Source organism: Vespula vulgaris, chromosome 9, assembly GCF_905475345.1.
Source record: "Vespula vulgaris chromosome 9, iyVesVulg1.1, whole genome shotgun sequence".
In the NCBI taxonomy this organism is placed as follows: Eukaryota; Metazoa; Arthropoda; class Insecta; order Hymenoptera; family Vespidae; genus Vespula; species Vespula vulgaris.
This window is the reverse complement of record NC_066594.1, coordinates 217,753-233,663: the sequence shown is the minus strand read 5'-3', so window position 1 is coordinate 233,663 and position 15,911 is coordinate 217,753. Positions and strand designations below refer to the sequence as shown.

The following is a 15,911-nucleotide window of genomic DNA, read 5'->3' as shown; positions in this document are numbered from 1 at the left end:
GAAAAATTCAGTTCAACGTGTACATATATACACTGAATGTACGATTTTCGAATGGACAATGTTGAAATGTGCTAAAGCCTTTCTCGAGTAGGATGACGGAAGATAATTTTGACATACGTAGGCATATACGTATACGTTGGTATATAATAACCCCGAGGCTGTGTTCACATCAGAGAAAGAGAGAGAGAGAGAGAGAGAGAGAGAGAGAGAGAGAGAGAGAAGGAGAGAGAAATAGAGAAACAGAGACAGATAGAAATAGACAGACAGAGACAGAGAGACGGAGTCGTGGCGATACAAGTGAGTAGCTATATTGCACAAACGGAATACCTACTCCAGCCTATCCTAACCAATCCCGCCCAACCGCCCATTGGCATTAAACCAACCACCAACCCCTTCCTCTTATTGCGTGATTGTCTCCTTCAGTCATTTCTCTCATCTACCGGGTGACACCTCTCACACCTCTTCTTTCGATCATCTTTCGAATACAACGAATGAAATTTTTAGTTTATATACTTTTTAGTTATATACCATCGCATTTTTTTATTTTATGAATTTATTCTAATATTATTTATTTATAACGAATCAATTGACTTCGATCTGTTTTACTAGATTAGTATATTAATATATTTTTTCGAAGAAAAATCTTTAAGTGCCTATCATATTTATATGTAATAAATATAATTTGCCTATAGTTTAAAAATTAAACAATAATGGTCTTATAAATTTTGATCAACTTCGAAATTTGGAATAAAACTTTTTTCCTGAAAAACATAAAAACCTGTATTTTTTAAAATTCGTCCTTGAAATATTTTTCTGGATTCGACGTGAATGAACTTTGTATTGATTTATCTTCATTGTATGTATAAACAGGTATAAACAGGTATAAAGATATTCATTTTTGAAGATTAAAATATTTCAATTTCGAATACCAACAGGAAGATTCAATATCGACGCATTGTAAAATAAACATATGTAATCGTTTTTCATTTTCTCTATATACAATAACAATTTCCGAAGTATTGTTTACAACATTCGATCAATTTATATAAAGATAATTCTTGTATATTAGAAACCGTTACGATAGCTTAAGAAAACAAGAAGAAATACGATAACTTCTTCTTTTATGGCGATTTATTTGTTTAGTAAAAAGAAGGAATCAATGAATTTTTTGCGTCTGTCACCCGTTAGCCCGTACTAGAGACGGATAGTGCTGATGCGACAAAGAATTGATATGTTCCTTTCCATGGCGCTCCTATATCTCCCACCCCCTCCCACGCCAAACTCGCGGCATCCACATCTCTCTCCACCTACAGCCGGCAATGCGCCTATGGCCCGACAATGGAAAGCGGCGCACATCTGTAGGTACTGGGAAACAATGAACTGAGAGCTGTATGCGATTGTGGACCGACAGATAGTATTGTATAATATAGTCTGTTGTTTCAACCCCCTCCGCCTACCCCTATCTTTCTCCCCCTCTCTACTATCCTCCTTCCCCGCAGCCACCTTTCCATCCTTTCAACCCCTTCTCCCGAAAAAGCTGGAGACAGAACCTCCTCTTCGTTCGTTTCTATCTTTTCGTCTGTACCAACTTACATGCGCGCATTTACGCAATACAGAGAAAAAGAAAGAAAGAGAGGTAGAAGAAGAGAGGAAGAGAAATATTCCTTTTCGAAATGCGATTTTTATTGATCGTCATTAATCAAAAACATATTAGAATTGGATCTGGTCGATTAACGGGATTTTAATTAGCTATTCTTATCACGATTGATACGTACAAATGACGATACAAAATATTGCGAGAAAATTTAATAAAAAATAATTTTCTTTCTTATAAATGTAAAGTACTTTAATTTTAAGGGCAGGAGATATTGCAAATTATTCAAACACAATTAGAAGAGAATATAGAATATAAATTCAATATCCTCGTATTGCCGATAATCTTATCTTACATTTTATGTCCGTGACGAATCGATTGCTTCGTATTTAAAAACGGACTAAGAAACATTCATCATTTCTATCCTGAGACAAGCATTCTTCGGAAAACGATTTCGAATACATGGCTTGGGATTGAGAAAACCCGGTATATGACATTCAGATATATTTATTCGCTCTTTATAATATATAAATATACAGCGTATGACATTAAAATCTTCTAAAAACAGCCGTTATTACAAAGATGTTCATTCGAAGAATGCTTGTCTCAGAAAATTCTATTGCAAAATAATTTTTAACACCTTGTTAATCGCAAAACTTGCTTTATTCTGCTTTTGGCGATTTTTAAAAGTTGACGATTGAAAATAATAACATGAAATGGGCGATAGAAAGTAGTAATAATGAGTGTATAGTCGAAAATAATGATGATAAGTGTACGGTAAGAAATAGAAATGATGAATGTTGAAAAGAAAATAATTTCTGAGAAGAAAAACAAAAAAGGAAGAGGATGCTTGCCTCGATTAGTGAGAGGAGATAGGAAAAAAGTCTTAAGAAGGATTTATTCCATAATAGAAGGTTGCGTTTGTTCGAGGATCGAGTAAAGCACTAATAACAATAAAATAATGATAATTATTTCATATATATATATATATATATATATATATATATATATATATATATATATATAACACACAATAATAATAATATGACTATAGACGATAATAACACGACTTTAGGCGAACTATATTTTAAGGAGTAAGAGGAATAAAATGAAACATTGAATATGTGTTGGCTATGTGAAAATGTATAGATATAAATATAAAATATATATGTGTGGTATCTTCATTTATAAAAAAGAAATATGATGAATTTCAATGTTTGATGGGTAGAGTAAATAGGTAGTAGGAATCATAAAAGATAAGAGCATTGTGAAAGGGGAAAAGAAGATTTGGAGGAAGAGGGATGTAGAAAAAGAAGCGCGCGCAATCTTTTTAATTATGAAAACACGACTTTGTGTTCCATTTTGTTTTGTTGTCAGAATGCTATTCTATTCAGTACTCTCTTTTTCTCCTTCTCCTCCTCCACCTTCTTTCTCCGTCTCGCCATCTTCTTTTTTTATATTATAACGCAGCGCGCGGGTGGCTGATGGGTCAGGGGCGGAGGAAGACTGGTGGCAGAGTGGAGACCAGAAGGGTGCCAGGGTGAGATTGCTTTAGTAATGAATTACATGGCTTCGGGCTATGTGCCTCTGTCTGATGTGCTGCACGGCCAGCGAGCATCGGAATCTGTGCTTTCTAGCCTCGGCTTCTCCGAACTTTTCTTTTTTTTCGTTTCTTCCTTTTTCTGTCGTCTTTTTTTAAACTCTCCCCATCCTCCTCCCTCTCTCTTTCTCTTTCTGCTCTTCCCTTTTACCCGCTCAAAACAAATGCGTCATTTAGAAAAATAACTTCACATCTGTGGACTACAGACTGCGTTATATATAATATGTTGGCGCATATTTTCACTATACTCGTTGTTCAGGAAAACTTTAAATTTATTCGACTCATATTGAAATTTTGAAAAGTCCCTAAATCGATTTATAAGTTTGTACGTGCGAAATATGCACTGTTATATGAAACTGTTAAAAAAATATAATATCTAGTATCGTTCGTATCTATTTATTATCTATCTTTTATTAAACCCGATAGAATCAAATCTTTTTTTATCTATTAATTTTATTTACATTAATGTTTTTATACTTTGTTATTATGAAGACACGTAATTTTACAAAAATAGTATCGAAAAGAACGATCGATGAAATTTAGGTATTGATGACGATAACGTTAAACGACTAGAAAAGAAAAAGTGGTATATTAATGTTATACATATAGTACTTATATTATACATATATATACATATATGTACTTATACATATAGTAGAAAAGCGTTCTTCTTTAAAGAAAGACACGAAAAGAGAAGCTGATTAATTACGTGGGTTATACTCGGACGACGTTAGTAGAGCTCGCATTGACGCAGAGTGGATTTTGAATCGCATTGTTATGCAGACTGAATGTAGATAACGAGATGAAGAGCGTTATTCATTGGGCACAATGCCACCGCCCAGGATCCGCCTCTACGAGACACCCCTCGGTCTTTTATTAATTTACCCTTTGCTCGCATCGTCGTCGTCTCTCTCTATCTCCCCCACTTTTCTCGCAATAACCACGACGGATAAGGTGGTGTGGTGCTTTCCTCTGCTCGTTTTAATCTCTGTTGCCACGCCCAAACACTAAGTTTCTCTCTTTATTTCCATTTATCGACTGACGCATTTCTAAATAATCAAGACTACCTCGTAGGAATCGAAGATTAATAACGTGGAAAGAGGTTACGTCTCTGCACCAATGTACGCTACCAAACGGAATTTCTCGATCATGTTCTTCGTCTCACATGAATTTTTTGTTTCGACGAATATGGATCTACGTTAACAACCAAATTCATTCGATCTTTCCAAAATACTTGAAATTGTTAAAATATACTTATATAGGTTTATATGGATGTGTTTTTCAAATTTTCTTTACTTCTAATACAGAATTATATCGGATATACTATTGGATATATAGATATTATATCGGGTAACGCGTTAAAATGAAACATGGAGATATTTTTCCATTTCTTAAAAATATAATTTAACTTTAACATAGCATTTCTGAAACATTGAAGAAGTGTTATCGGTAAGTTTGAGAATATGCTTATTTAATAGTCGAAATATCTTTTTCATTACATCACTTTATATTATTATTTAGGATGCACTTCATTATGTGGTAACAAAGAACATTTAGATAAATGTAGAAAACTTTCGAAGTAGCATTGACTTAAAATCACGAAGTAAATTCAAACTTATTGAGTTATCATTTCTCTTCATTTCTAACAATTTTAGATTATGTATGGATCGATTAAAACAGTACATATTTCAATGTACCAAACCCTCAACAAATTCTTACGCAACCCTCTATATATAACGTAAAAAATAAATATTTCCCAGAATATACTTTGTCATCCTGAAAAACATATAGTAATGTTGTAAGAAGCTAAAAGAATAACACATGTTAAGAAGTAAATGTATAAGTTCTTACTATATATAATCAAGGAAAAAAATTGTACCTATAAGCAAACATACGATATCGATAATAACATAAGAAATCTCAAATCAATAATAACATGAAAAATAAAATGATTCATATTCAAGTAGACTATAACAATGTACGTTACGTTTGTTAGGTCAATGTACGATCAAAAGAGTACTACGAAGAGAGACTATCTGTTTAAAGAAAGAAAAAGGAGATCGCCATACGACATCGATTTTGATTATCGATTGCTTGCTGTGAGCTCGAAGTAAAAGCATTCTTGAATGAGTGATCGAACTGAATTTTTACAGATCGGGAAAAAGCATAGTATCGGGAAAAGAAAGAAAAAAGCAAAGGATAATAGAGTAAAGAAGGACAGAGAAGGCCTAAATGAGCGCGTATGAGAGAGAAAGAAAAAGAGAGAAAAAGTGGAAAGAGGATGCAGAAATAAGAGAAGAAAGAGGAGGTAGAGGAGAAAGAGGAGAGGACAAGAAGGGTGGAAAAAGGAGGACGAGTTACTAGGCGAGGAGGGAAGAGGAGGGTAGAGATGCAAAGGGAGAAAGAATGGTGCGCGCATTACGATTTAGTGGACTTTCCATAACTGCAGGAAGGGGTGTGTGCATCCTCGTGCAACGTCGGTAACGCCCCAGAACTGCGCAGCCAATAGGGAACGCGGCCCGTTCTCGCAACACCCCCGCAAACGAGGGTAGGAAACAGTCGCTTCTCGTTGTTGCTCGCGAACTCACAAGCTTTACGGGCAGTTTTCCTACCACCTCCATTACGAGCGAAACCAAACCAATCCTCGTTCGTCGGTTTCTTCATTTTCTTGGACTTTCTACACACGTCGTAAAAAGAATCGTAAGTGTCGTAATTTCTGGTATTGGTCCACAACACTTGACTGAAATCCCCGAAAAGGATCACGAAGGCTCACGGTGCAGGTGCTCATCCATATGGCCGGTCCTTATCTCTCACCCTTAGGGCCTCAGGCCGATCTACTTACCGAATATATGTTCGGTCGTCGTCGTCAGGTCAGTGTACGTTTCTATCTTATTTATTTTCTTTCGGCACGTAAAATCCATCTAGTTCTTCATGGCACGTATTTCATTCGAACGTTTTTAAAGTTCTGCACATTGTAAACTCAATAAAACTTACAACAAGAAAACTATTTAAGAGAATCTTATTTCTTTCATAAATGTTTATGTTAGGTGGAAAATTGATTCTTATATCGTCTACGTTGATATTTCTTCATTAAAAAGCAAAAACATTTTTAAAATATCTTTTAAAAAATCATATCTCTATAGAATGTTCATCATAATTACTTCCACCGTGATTTTTTATCTTCTCAAATTGGTAACTTTCATTTTCTATATTGTCGTGAAAAATATCTCGACACAGATACGTATTCTGTATATTTTGTTTGTACACTTGTTGCCAGTAAATACTTTTCCATAATCAAACAATTGATAATAAGAATACTAAAATTGTAAAGTAATATATGTGATGATATCGACGATAACAATATTACATTGATCGATATATACTAAAATTGTCGTAATAATAATAAAAAACATAAAATTTGTTGCACAGAAGAGTATCCATATTATTTAATGATTTTTCTTACATTCTAATCATTGATTATAAATTTTCATAACAATTTACAGGTTTGATTTACAGTTAATGAAGTTAACATATTTATTCGTGAAAAGTTTTGGTGTCTTCGTGCAAAAAGCGAAAGTAAAATTTTTGTGTAGAAACAAACAAAGAAGTTATATTTTTGGCTGCATAAGAATGTGTTTCTTGTCTGTTATTTCGCATACAGAATTTTACATAATTATAGATATAGACGCATGTACACATGAATATTGTTCACAGATTGCCAATTATTATAATGGAAAACGAATAGCAATACTTTATAACCCGTATTTACACTTAACAAAAATACGTTAAAAATAAATGTATACACGATATTCAAATAGAACGAAGAGAAACTTAAATATTGAATTTGTTACGTATTTTTCATTTAGAGGCGTAATCGGACAACATTTACGCCGCAGCAATTGCAAGAATTGGAATCCCTATTCCAAAAGACTCATTATCCAGACGTATTCCTAAGGGAAGAAGTTGCTCTTCGAATTTCACTCTCGGAGGCACGCGTTCAGGTATGTTTCTCTTGCTGAGAAAACTATGGGTAGAAAAGAGAAAGCACGATTCGATTCAAGATTATGTCTCCGAAATAATTTTATTGGATTTATTGTACGATTATGATAATTTATATCTTTTTGGATTGATATTTATATGTTGGTCGATGTGTTTCGGTGATTTTTTCAAACTTGCGCTTTTTCGATACTTCATAGAATACAAATGAATACAAGTTGCAATGTCTTTTTTGATAAAATAAAGATAAATTTTTTTAATGGATTAGTAACAATCAGAATATCATTTAACAACTTTCATCTTGTTTGAAATAAATTAGCCTATGCATTTTTTCTAATAAAGTATAATATTTGCAGGACACGTATCTATTTATGTTTGAGCAAACTATCATTATTACGATTTCTTAAAGAATCGGATTATATAATTTAACAACGTTTTTCATTATCTCTTCAAAAAAATTTATGTTCTAAGCACGCATTGTATCGTATTATTTGTTTTTTTACGACCGACGAAAGGATATATTTTTAAGATAAATTCTTCTAGTAATAAATTATTTTTTTTTCCTTTTATTTCAATATCTGCAAATACTGTTCCATTTCTCAAAAATATAATGCGTTATGAGCCATTAAGTATCTACAAGTTTTTATACTTCTTTAGATACCATTTAAGATACCATTAAGTATCTACAAGTTTCCATACCTTTTTATATCTACAACATGAAACTTATAAATCATATTTAACTTGAAATTATTAATAAATAAAAGTGATACTTTTTATACAAATATTTCCCTTCGACTTCCTATTATATAAATATGCTTGACCATAGTAGTCATGATACTGAGCCCAAGATAATTTAATGTATAATATTAATTATAATCTTTTTCTTTTGGAAGGTATGGTTTCAAAATAGGCGAGCAAAATGGCGAAAACAGGCTCGTCTCCAATTACTACAAGATGCATGGAGGATGCGTTGTTTAGGATTAGGTAGTGCCACACCACTTCTTTTGAGACCACCGCCGGCAACAGGAATGGAAAGATCAGATGCTTCGTCACCACCACCGCCGTCGGCCTTATCTGAACCCTCTCTTTCTTCTTCTTCTTCCTCTTCTTCTGCTGAGAAATTGGTCGAAACCGGTGCGGCCGCGGCCGCAGCCGCAGCCGCCGCTACCGTACCAATTTGCAGAGACTATCGTTTACTTTCTGCTGCTCATGGGTATGCATTTTTATATATAATAATGTTAAAATCTTGTTATAAATTCAATTTATGACGATAATAAGATACATACAGCATTTTTATCGTATAAGATTCGCTTCAACATATCTACATATGTTAATGTACGTTAAGATACGTGCTCGTATAGTAAAAACCTTCAAAATAACGGCAAGACTCATATTCATACATTATTTTTAAACTTTTGATTATAACAATAGGATATCAACGTGTTACTTGTTTTGCGAATCATTTGAAATATAAAAAACGTACCTTTTTCAGTGTTTTAAAATCATTTGCTGTATATTCATATTACCTCGCAGTTATTCCATGCATTGTGACAAATCGAACGATAAAGTCAAATGCGGATGTGGATCTCCACCACGGATTTGCAGTAGTTCTCCGGAAAAGGATATAGAACAGAGTATTAGAGAGAGACCTCAAGAGGCTGAGATTGATTTAACGATGAAAGGCCCTCATACCTCGAGGCACGTTCAAATAACAACGACGCCGTTTAACATGATAAGCACATCGCAGCAAACTTTGAGACATACCGAACATGTGGATGAGCCGTTGGACGCGAGACTTAGTAGTAATAGAAATAATTAAGATAATCGTACCTAATGATATTCATATTTATGTACGCGAGACACACAGACTTTTCGCGTAACAATAACAAACATTTACAATATCATCAGCGTAACTTTGAGGACGTAGACATTTCCGCAAAAAATACTTGAAATTAATACGATTGTTGTTCGATTGAACATTCATATTCAAATGATCGATCATAAAGCAATATATGCATGTCTATGTATATTATTATTTCATTGTTTATGAGCACACTTTTCAAGATAAGTTCCCATTATAAATTAAAATACCAAAACGTATAAACAAAGTGTGATAGCTCATACCTCGAAATATGGGAAACCCGAAACTTGTTATTTTTCTCTTATTCATAACACTATGTGTAGTTTCAAAAGATGTAACATTAGAAAAGCTGTATGAAAGCTTCTTCTTCAATTTTATACTATCGCTCGAATATTTAAAAAGAGATAATACATGTATTTCTACTCTGTTTATTCATGTTCACAAATTTGATGTGACTTTTGAATACTATTAAATCTTTATGATAGTTTCTTGGATGTGCTTCAATAGAAAAGGCAAGATCCTTGCATTTAGTATCAGGAATACTTTACAAATTTTGATCAATAATAGAGCATTGACATAATTTATACAAACAAAATAAAATTTTTTAAATGCATAAAAATTGGTACAAGTACCTGAATCGAGTAATATTCGTTGGAAGATCCCTATACCAAAATATTAACGCATTTTAATGACATTTTCTAAATAGACTTTGATATTTGTGAGATGTATCTTGGTTTTTGTGAATACAATAGATACAACAGAATTTTTAACATTACAAGCCATAGTCATGTACACATTCATTTTCTCTCATTATTATAGTTTATTACGATTTTTCAAAAATCTCTAATAAAATTCGAATGATAATGTAATGTAAATTTATTAAGATAAATATTTTATATTATATAATATAGTACTAAATAGTATATTTATAAGATATGCTATTAATAATTAATATTATATATAGTATTGAATAGCTTAAAGTATTGAACCACTTAAAATTATAGGCAAGAATATTTTGGTTGATGATGAAACTTTTGATGATAATAATAAATTTTTGGAGAATATAATTGATTTGAAAGAGTTGATATAGAAAGAAAGAAATCTTTTGAAAATCATTTTTTCCAAAGTATAAAAGTCATTGATATTACTTTAAATGAAACTTGATTTTACCGACATAAATACTATAAAGTACATTTGTGCTATTGTGATGAACGTGAAAAGAAACTTTATCTTTCAAATTTTATAAATGTTACAAACCTATTTACTGTATTACTTGTTATAAATATTCAATGGTTATCAATTTTATGTTGTAATTGTATTTGTTATTTATCAAGAATTCAAATTGATATTCTATTTCAGCTAAAAAGGCTAAAAGCTTTTTTTATCTAATTATAATGTAATGTGTGTTATATAAAATTTAATCTAAATTACAATTTCAATAAACTTTTAAACAAAATTTAATCTAAATTACAATTTCAATAAACTTTTAAACAAAATTGTAATATTATCGTCATATAGATTATATTATTGTATTTATATCTAAATACGTAGTTTTCCTTCATGTTATATTTCATTTTTCAATATATGTTATAAAATAAAAAACTATAGACCAGACAATTCTTGATAAATAAAAAATGCTATTATAATATAAAAATAAGAACAATTTAATATCTTTAATAAGTAATATCCTAAATAAATTTTCAGTATTTCCAATTTCGAAAGGCGATATTTCAGTTTCCAATTAAACTATATAATTACAAATTTGAAATATTTCTAATTTGTTTTGATATACATTACAACTTTTGTATAAAAAAAAAGATTAAATAAGTTTTCTTATTTAGAAACTTTTGAATATCAAAAAATAATATATCTATTTTCTCTTTAAATCTTAAGTAATTCATACGGTATATTATATATATACTATTTAATATTATTTTATAATATAAAATATTACAGAATAACATTTTAATATATTTTTATTCCTCTTTTTCATTTTTTTATTATTATTATTTTTTTTTTTTTAATAATTCCGTGCTATCAAGAGATATTCTCTATATTCTCTAAACTACAATTATAAAAACATGGAATAAGAATGTGTGTGTGTGTGTATGTAATATACATTAAACACATTAAGTAGAGAAATAGAACGCATATCAAACAAATAATTATATACTTGTGTATAATGTATTTGTAACGAACTTAATGCAATTAAAATTATAGTTATTTCATTTAACTCTGTGAAATTTATTAAATTTATGTATTTCGAATTTTGAGGAAAATTAAATTTATGAATGTGTTGTGTGTGTGGCGCGCGCGCGCGTGTGTATGCATGCGCTACATATGTATATATATAACAATAATATATATAATACACATATGTATATATATATGTAACAATAATATTGATCACCCAAACATTATTACAGTTCTTTAATTTTATTTTACACATGAAAAAACTTAAATGCTCATAAAAAAAAGCAATGTCATTCGCTGTATTCTATTATCAATTATAATTAAATAATTATTTAACAAAAACTTAAATAATTACTAGCTGTATAATATTTATTTTTTTCGGAACAAAAATTGTAATGTAAATAAGGTATTGTTATCCATAGATATTAATAGTTAGAAATATAAAAATATAATAATATACTATCGTTAAAGCAACAATGGTGGAATGATTTTAATATTACAAAAGAAACTATTAATAATTAAAGTATTATATTATATTGACATTTAAAACTAATAAAATGTAATTGTATACTTTCCTTTTACGTATTATATTATACAGAATACATCATAAATGCAGTAATACAAGCAAAATAAGGTAAAGTCTATATGGAAAAATAAAACAAAATTTGTGAAATAAAATGAATTTTTCAAACTTAACTCTGGATATGATAAAAAAAATTTCAAAATCCATCCAATGCGCCTTTATTTGTAAGAATAATTTGCGAACTTAAAAATTTTAATTTTAATAAATCTTTGTAGTTTAGTAGAAGTGTTCGACGGGTGAATAATTGAAAATAAATAAACAGGTGAATAATTGAAATAAAGCAAAATATTATCATTTTACGAAGCTTTGGACCTTTAAAATAGTATATTTAGGATTTAGTATTCATCTGTTTTTTTCACAAAACATTTTCGTAATGCTTTATTTTTTAAAATTGGACAATACTGGAAATTTTATTTTACATTTGATTTTATATTTAAAGATATAGATGTTCATTTAATTTTTTTATCTCGGAAGGAAATTTATTTCTAAATGTTTTACATTTTTATTTCCTTCTTTTAAGGTTTATTTTTATTTTTATCAGTTTTAATACCATACAAAAATAATTTATTTTAATCAATATAAAATAAAGTAAAAATTATTATAAATTATATTTTAAATGCATAGTTAAAAAAAAGAAGTTTTTTATTTTCATTTTTAATTTTAATAGTTAAATATTTATTTTAAAAATAAGACTTGTAATAATAATAATAATATTAATAATAATAACGATAATATTCATAATTTATTGATATATGATATTATTATCTTAATTTAATATAATGTAATATATTATGTATAGCGTGTGTTTGTGTACACATATATAATCAATATAACTGCAATCGTTATTTCCTACCGATATGCAAGTAATTATAAGTAGCAGATAAAATTATAATTTAATACAACTAAATATCTGTTTTATACCGATAAATATCAAAAAAACTATATATTCTGTAGCTCATTTTAAAAATAATACATATATCAAAATATCTTTTCCAGAAGAAAATTCTATGATTCAATATGCCATCATTTGTAGCAAAACCTTCGGTTGTTAAGGAAGAGTCCTTATTTATAACAGCAAATGTAACATAAATGTGGTGATAATTATAATAAATGAAAATTAATAACAGTAATATACATGCATGATCATGATAATAGTGTAAATAGTTTTTATGGAGGGTATAAGAATTAGGATTATTTTTCTAAAGAGAGAGCTTATAAAACAATTTTATTTGATGTTTAGTAACGTTACAAATAAATATAGTAAATAGGAGAGATAGAAAAAAAACATTAAACAAAATATTCACAGAAGAAACAAACATTGATATTTATAAAAGAATTACTTGATTTATTACAAAACTACTTCATCATATACTAAGGACTTTAATCTAGAAAAAGGGAAAGATATCAGCAATGAAAATAATGTTTTTCAACAATTAATTATGTTCATTTGACTTTTATAAAATAAACAGTAATAATTTTAAGTCAAAATTGTATTTTTTCATCTTATGATTGAGAAGTTAAGCGAAAATAAATAAATGTTTTATAGAACACAGACATATCAAAATGACAAAAAACATAAACACAAAAACTATCAACAGAAATTCCTAAGAAAACAACTAATATATTCACAAGTCATATAAGACAAGTATAGATATAAAAAATAGATAAGTATAAAGTAGAGGGGATAATTTTGTCAATGAAATAAAAAAAAATCACAGAAGTGATTATTATGATATCGCAACTATTTTCTTCCTTGTTTGCGGCAATTTTGATTAAAAGCAATATAAACACAAAGTCACAAATCTTTTTATGAAAAAGAAAACTGAAATTTTAAGAAAATGAAAATCTTGGAATATGACTATTATATAAAATTTTTCAATTCATTTAGGCTTTAAAACATTAAACATTAAGACAAAAACATTAAAGGCTTTAAAATTTGGAAGAACATAATCAAAAAAAATTTTACATTAATCAAAATTCATGTAATATAGAATATATTTCCTATGTTATATTATTCTTATTAATTTATTAAAGATCAACAATAATAATTAGTGTTTCTCTTTGCTATAATTGTATTCTGTAGGAATCAAATCGAAAGCATGTCAGTGAGTTCTGTTTAACTCATTAAATTGTTTTGATGCGAGTAATATATAAGCCTGGACAACAAAGATGATGGTACGAAAACTTTGTCTGCCTACAATATTTCCGTTATCTATAATAATATGGAGATGTATTACATATACAACTTAAATAATATGAAGGAAAATAATATAAATGTGATGTAAATATTTTTTACGTAGATGTAAACATAGAGAAGATTTCAATCATCTTTTTCTTTTAATGGGATGCTATATTTTTTGTATTGCTGTATAATAGCCACTATTGTATTTCAGCATGTTAAGATTAAAGGTCATTCAAAGTTAAATGTGATAGAGAAATAATTTTTTTCACATTACAAAAGATATTCGAAACGTTGACCATTTGTGTTGACACAAAGTTGTAATTCTTTTGCTGGATTATGAGAATGTTTTATTACCTTGAAACTTGTTTCAGCATATACTACAGTAATTCATTCTCTCATATTTTCCATTATAATTGATATTTTTTGTTAGATAACATTTTTGAATGCTTCTAAGAAAAAGAAATCTAATAGGGTTAAGTCTAGACAACAAACTGATCTCTGGTTCTCTATGTGCTATCCATCAATGTAGGTAAAGTTCATTAAATAAAATTCATTTTAATTACAATGCTATTTGTCACAGCAATCAATTGATAATGACTACCGATATTCCACGAAATGTCCTAAATTGCCATAATGTTTACGTTACAATGTATTATTAGAACCTTCCTCTTGCGATAAAACCATTTACATAAAAGTAAACATTTGTTAGAATCAATCTGGTGATGTAAAAATTACAATTTTTCAATTCAAAAGTAATAATAATTGTTTTATGATCTTTAGTAATCTAAAATAACCTTTAATGCTAGCATGCTGAAATTGTCACAATAGTGGCTATCACACAATATAAAAAATATAGCATTCTATTAAAAAGAAAAGATGATCTTGAAATTTCCTCTATATCTCCATCTACGTAAAAATTATTCCATCATATTATGTCCCCCTGTATATCATTCAAGTTTTATATATAACATTTTTGCATATTTTTACAAATAACGGAAATATTTCAGATGAACAAAGTTTTTATCCCACTCCACGTACTTTGCATCAAGTAAATTGACGCATATCGATAGAAGTTATACCGAAGCATGGATACAACGACATCGTGTACGAAATACAAAAAAACTTCAAAAGAAAGTTAAAGCGAAATGAAGGCAACACAATGGTTCTGGTTAAGTGTATTTAGATTGGAATAACTATTAATTATCCTAATATTATCAATATATCCTATAACTATTAATATATCCTATAAAGACGAGGGAATTTATATTAATAATTTGGAAAATATCTAAGAAAACAAAAAGGGACTATATTTTATTTTCAATTTAAAAATAATTTTAATTCTACTTTTAATATCAAGATACCAAGATCATCAATTGATTTATTTTCTCCACGTCAGATTTGTTTCGTTTCAAGACTATATGAGCACATCATATCGAATTCATAACCGAACGCTCTCATCAATGTCAGAGCATTGATACGCTTGCTGTAGGATATGCGCGCGCGGGTACGTAGATAGTGTATGAATGTACAAGAGAGTCGAATCGAATCCTGTTCTTCCTTTTCGAAGTTGAAAACTCGCGTGTGTATCCAGCAATGGGATTGGTGAAGGACACAACTGTACATTTACCAATCCAATAGCAAAAACGTCGAAATGCCAAACTCCCGCAGTGGTTTATCTTTTTCTTATTACTCATCCAATTATCAATATTACAAACCGATAATTGAGTTGCTAAAATTTCATTGCTTAAATATAAAAACAATAACTTTATTAAAATATAAAATTGCACGCGTGAATACAATTACAAAATATATTTCCACGAGTTCTTTGACGAGTAATTGTTATATTGATTATCTTCCTTTTTCTCTCTAGTTCTTTCGCATTTTCATGGTTCAACTGCGCCA

The 15,911-nt window shown here is 29.4% G+C and overlaps 1 protein-coding gene across 4 annotated transcripts; it reads left to right on the top strand.

Moving 5' to 3' along the window:
• The first annotated feature begins 5,777 nt into the window (after nucleotides 1-5,777).
• On the top strand, nucleotides 5,778-10,459 carry LOC127066123 (homeobox protein OTX1-like). Of its 4 annotated transcripts, none has more exons than XM_050999471.1 (5): nucleotides 5,822-5,894; nucleotides 5,975-6,064; nucleotides 7,061-7,195; nucleotides 8,084-8,403; nucleotides 8,724-10,459. In XM_050999471.1, exons 2-5 carry the CDS (start codon nucleotides 5,987-5,989, stop codon nucleotides 9,007-9,009), a joined length of 819 nt encoding a protein of 272 aa, XP_050855428.1. In that variant the 5' UTR covers nucleotides 5,822-5,894; nucleotides 5,975-5,986; the 3' UTR covers nucleotides 9,010-10,459. The 4 variants fall into 4 exon arrangements, with proteins under 4 accessions (XP_050855427.1, XP_050855425.1, XP_050855428.1 ...); XM_050999469.1 differs by having other exon boundaries at nucleotides 5,823-5,894; nucleotides 5,975-6,070; XM_050999470.1 differs by having other exon boundaries at nucleotides 5,778-6,064.
• Nucleotides 10,460-15,911: the final 5,452 nt, after the last annotated feature.

Excerpts from the sequence above, each read along its gene's own strand:
- LOC127066123 (XM_050999468.1), top strand. The coding sequence starts at position 5,987 with ATGGCCGGTCCTTATCTCTCACCCTTAGGGCCTCAGGCCGATCTACTT. Across the intron at positions 6,071-7,060 it reads GTCGTCGTCGTCAGGTCAGT|AGGCGTAATCGGACAACATT; the intron begins GTACGTTTCTAT and ends TTTTTCATTTAG. Across the intron at positions 8,404-8,723 it reads TTACTTTCTGCTGCTCATGG|TTATTCCATGCATTGTGACA; the intron begins GTATGCATTTTT and ends ATTACCTCGCAG.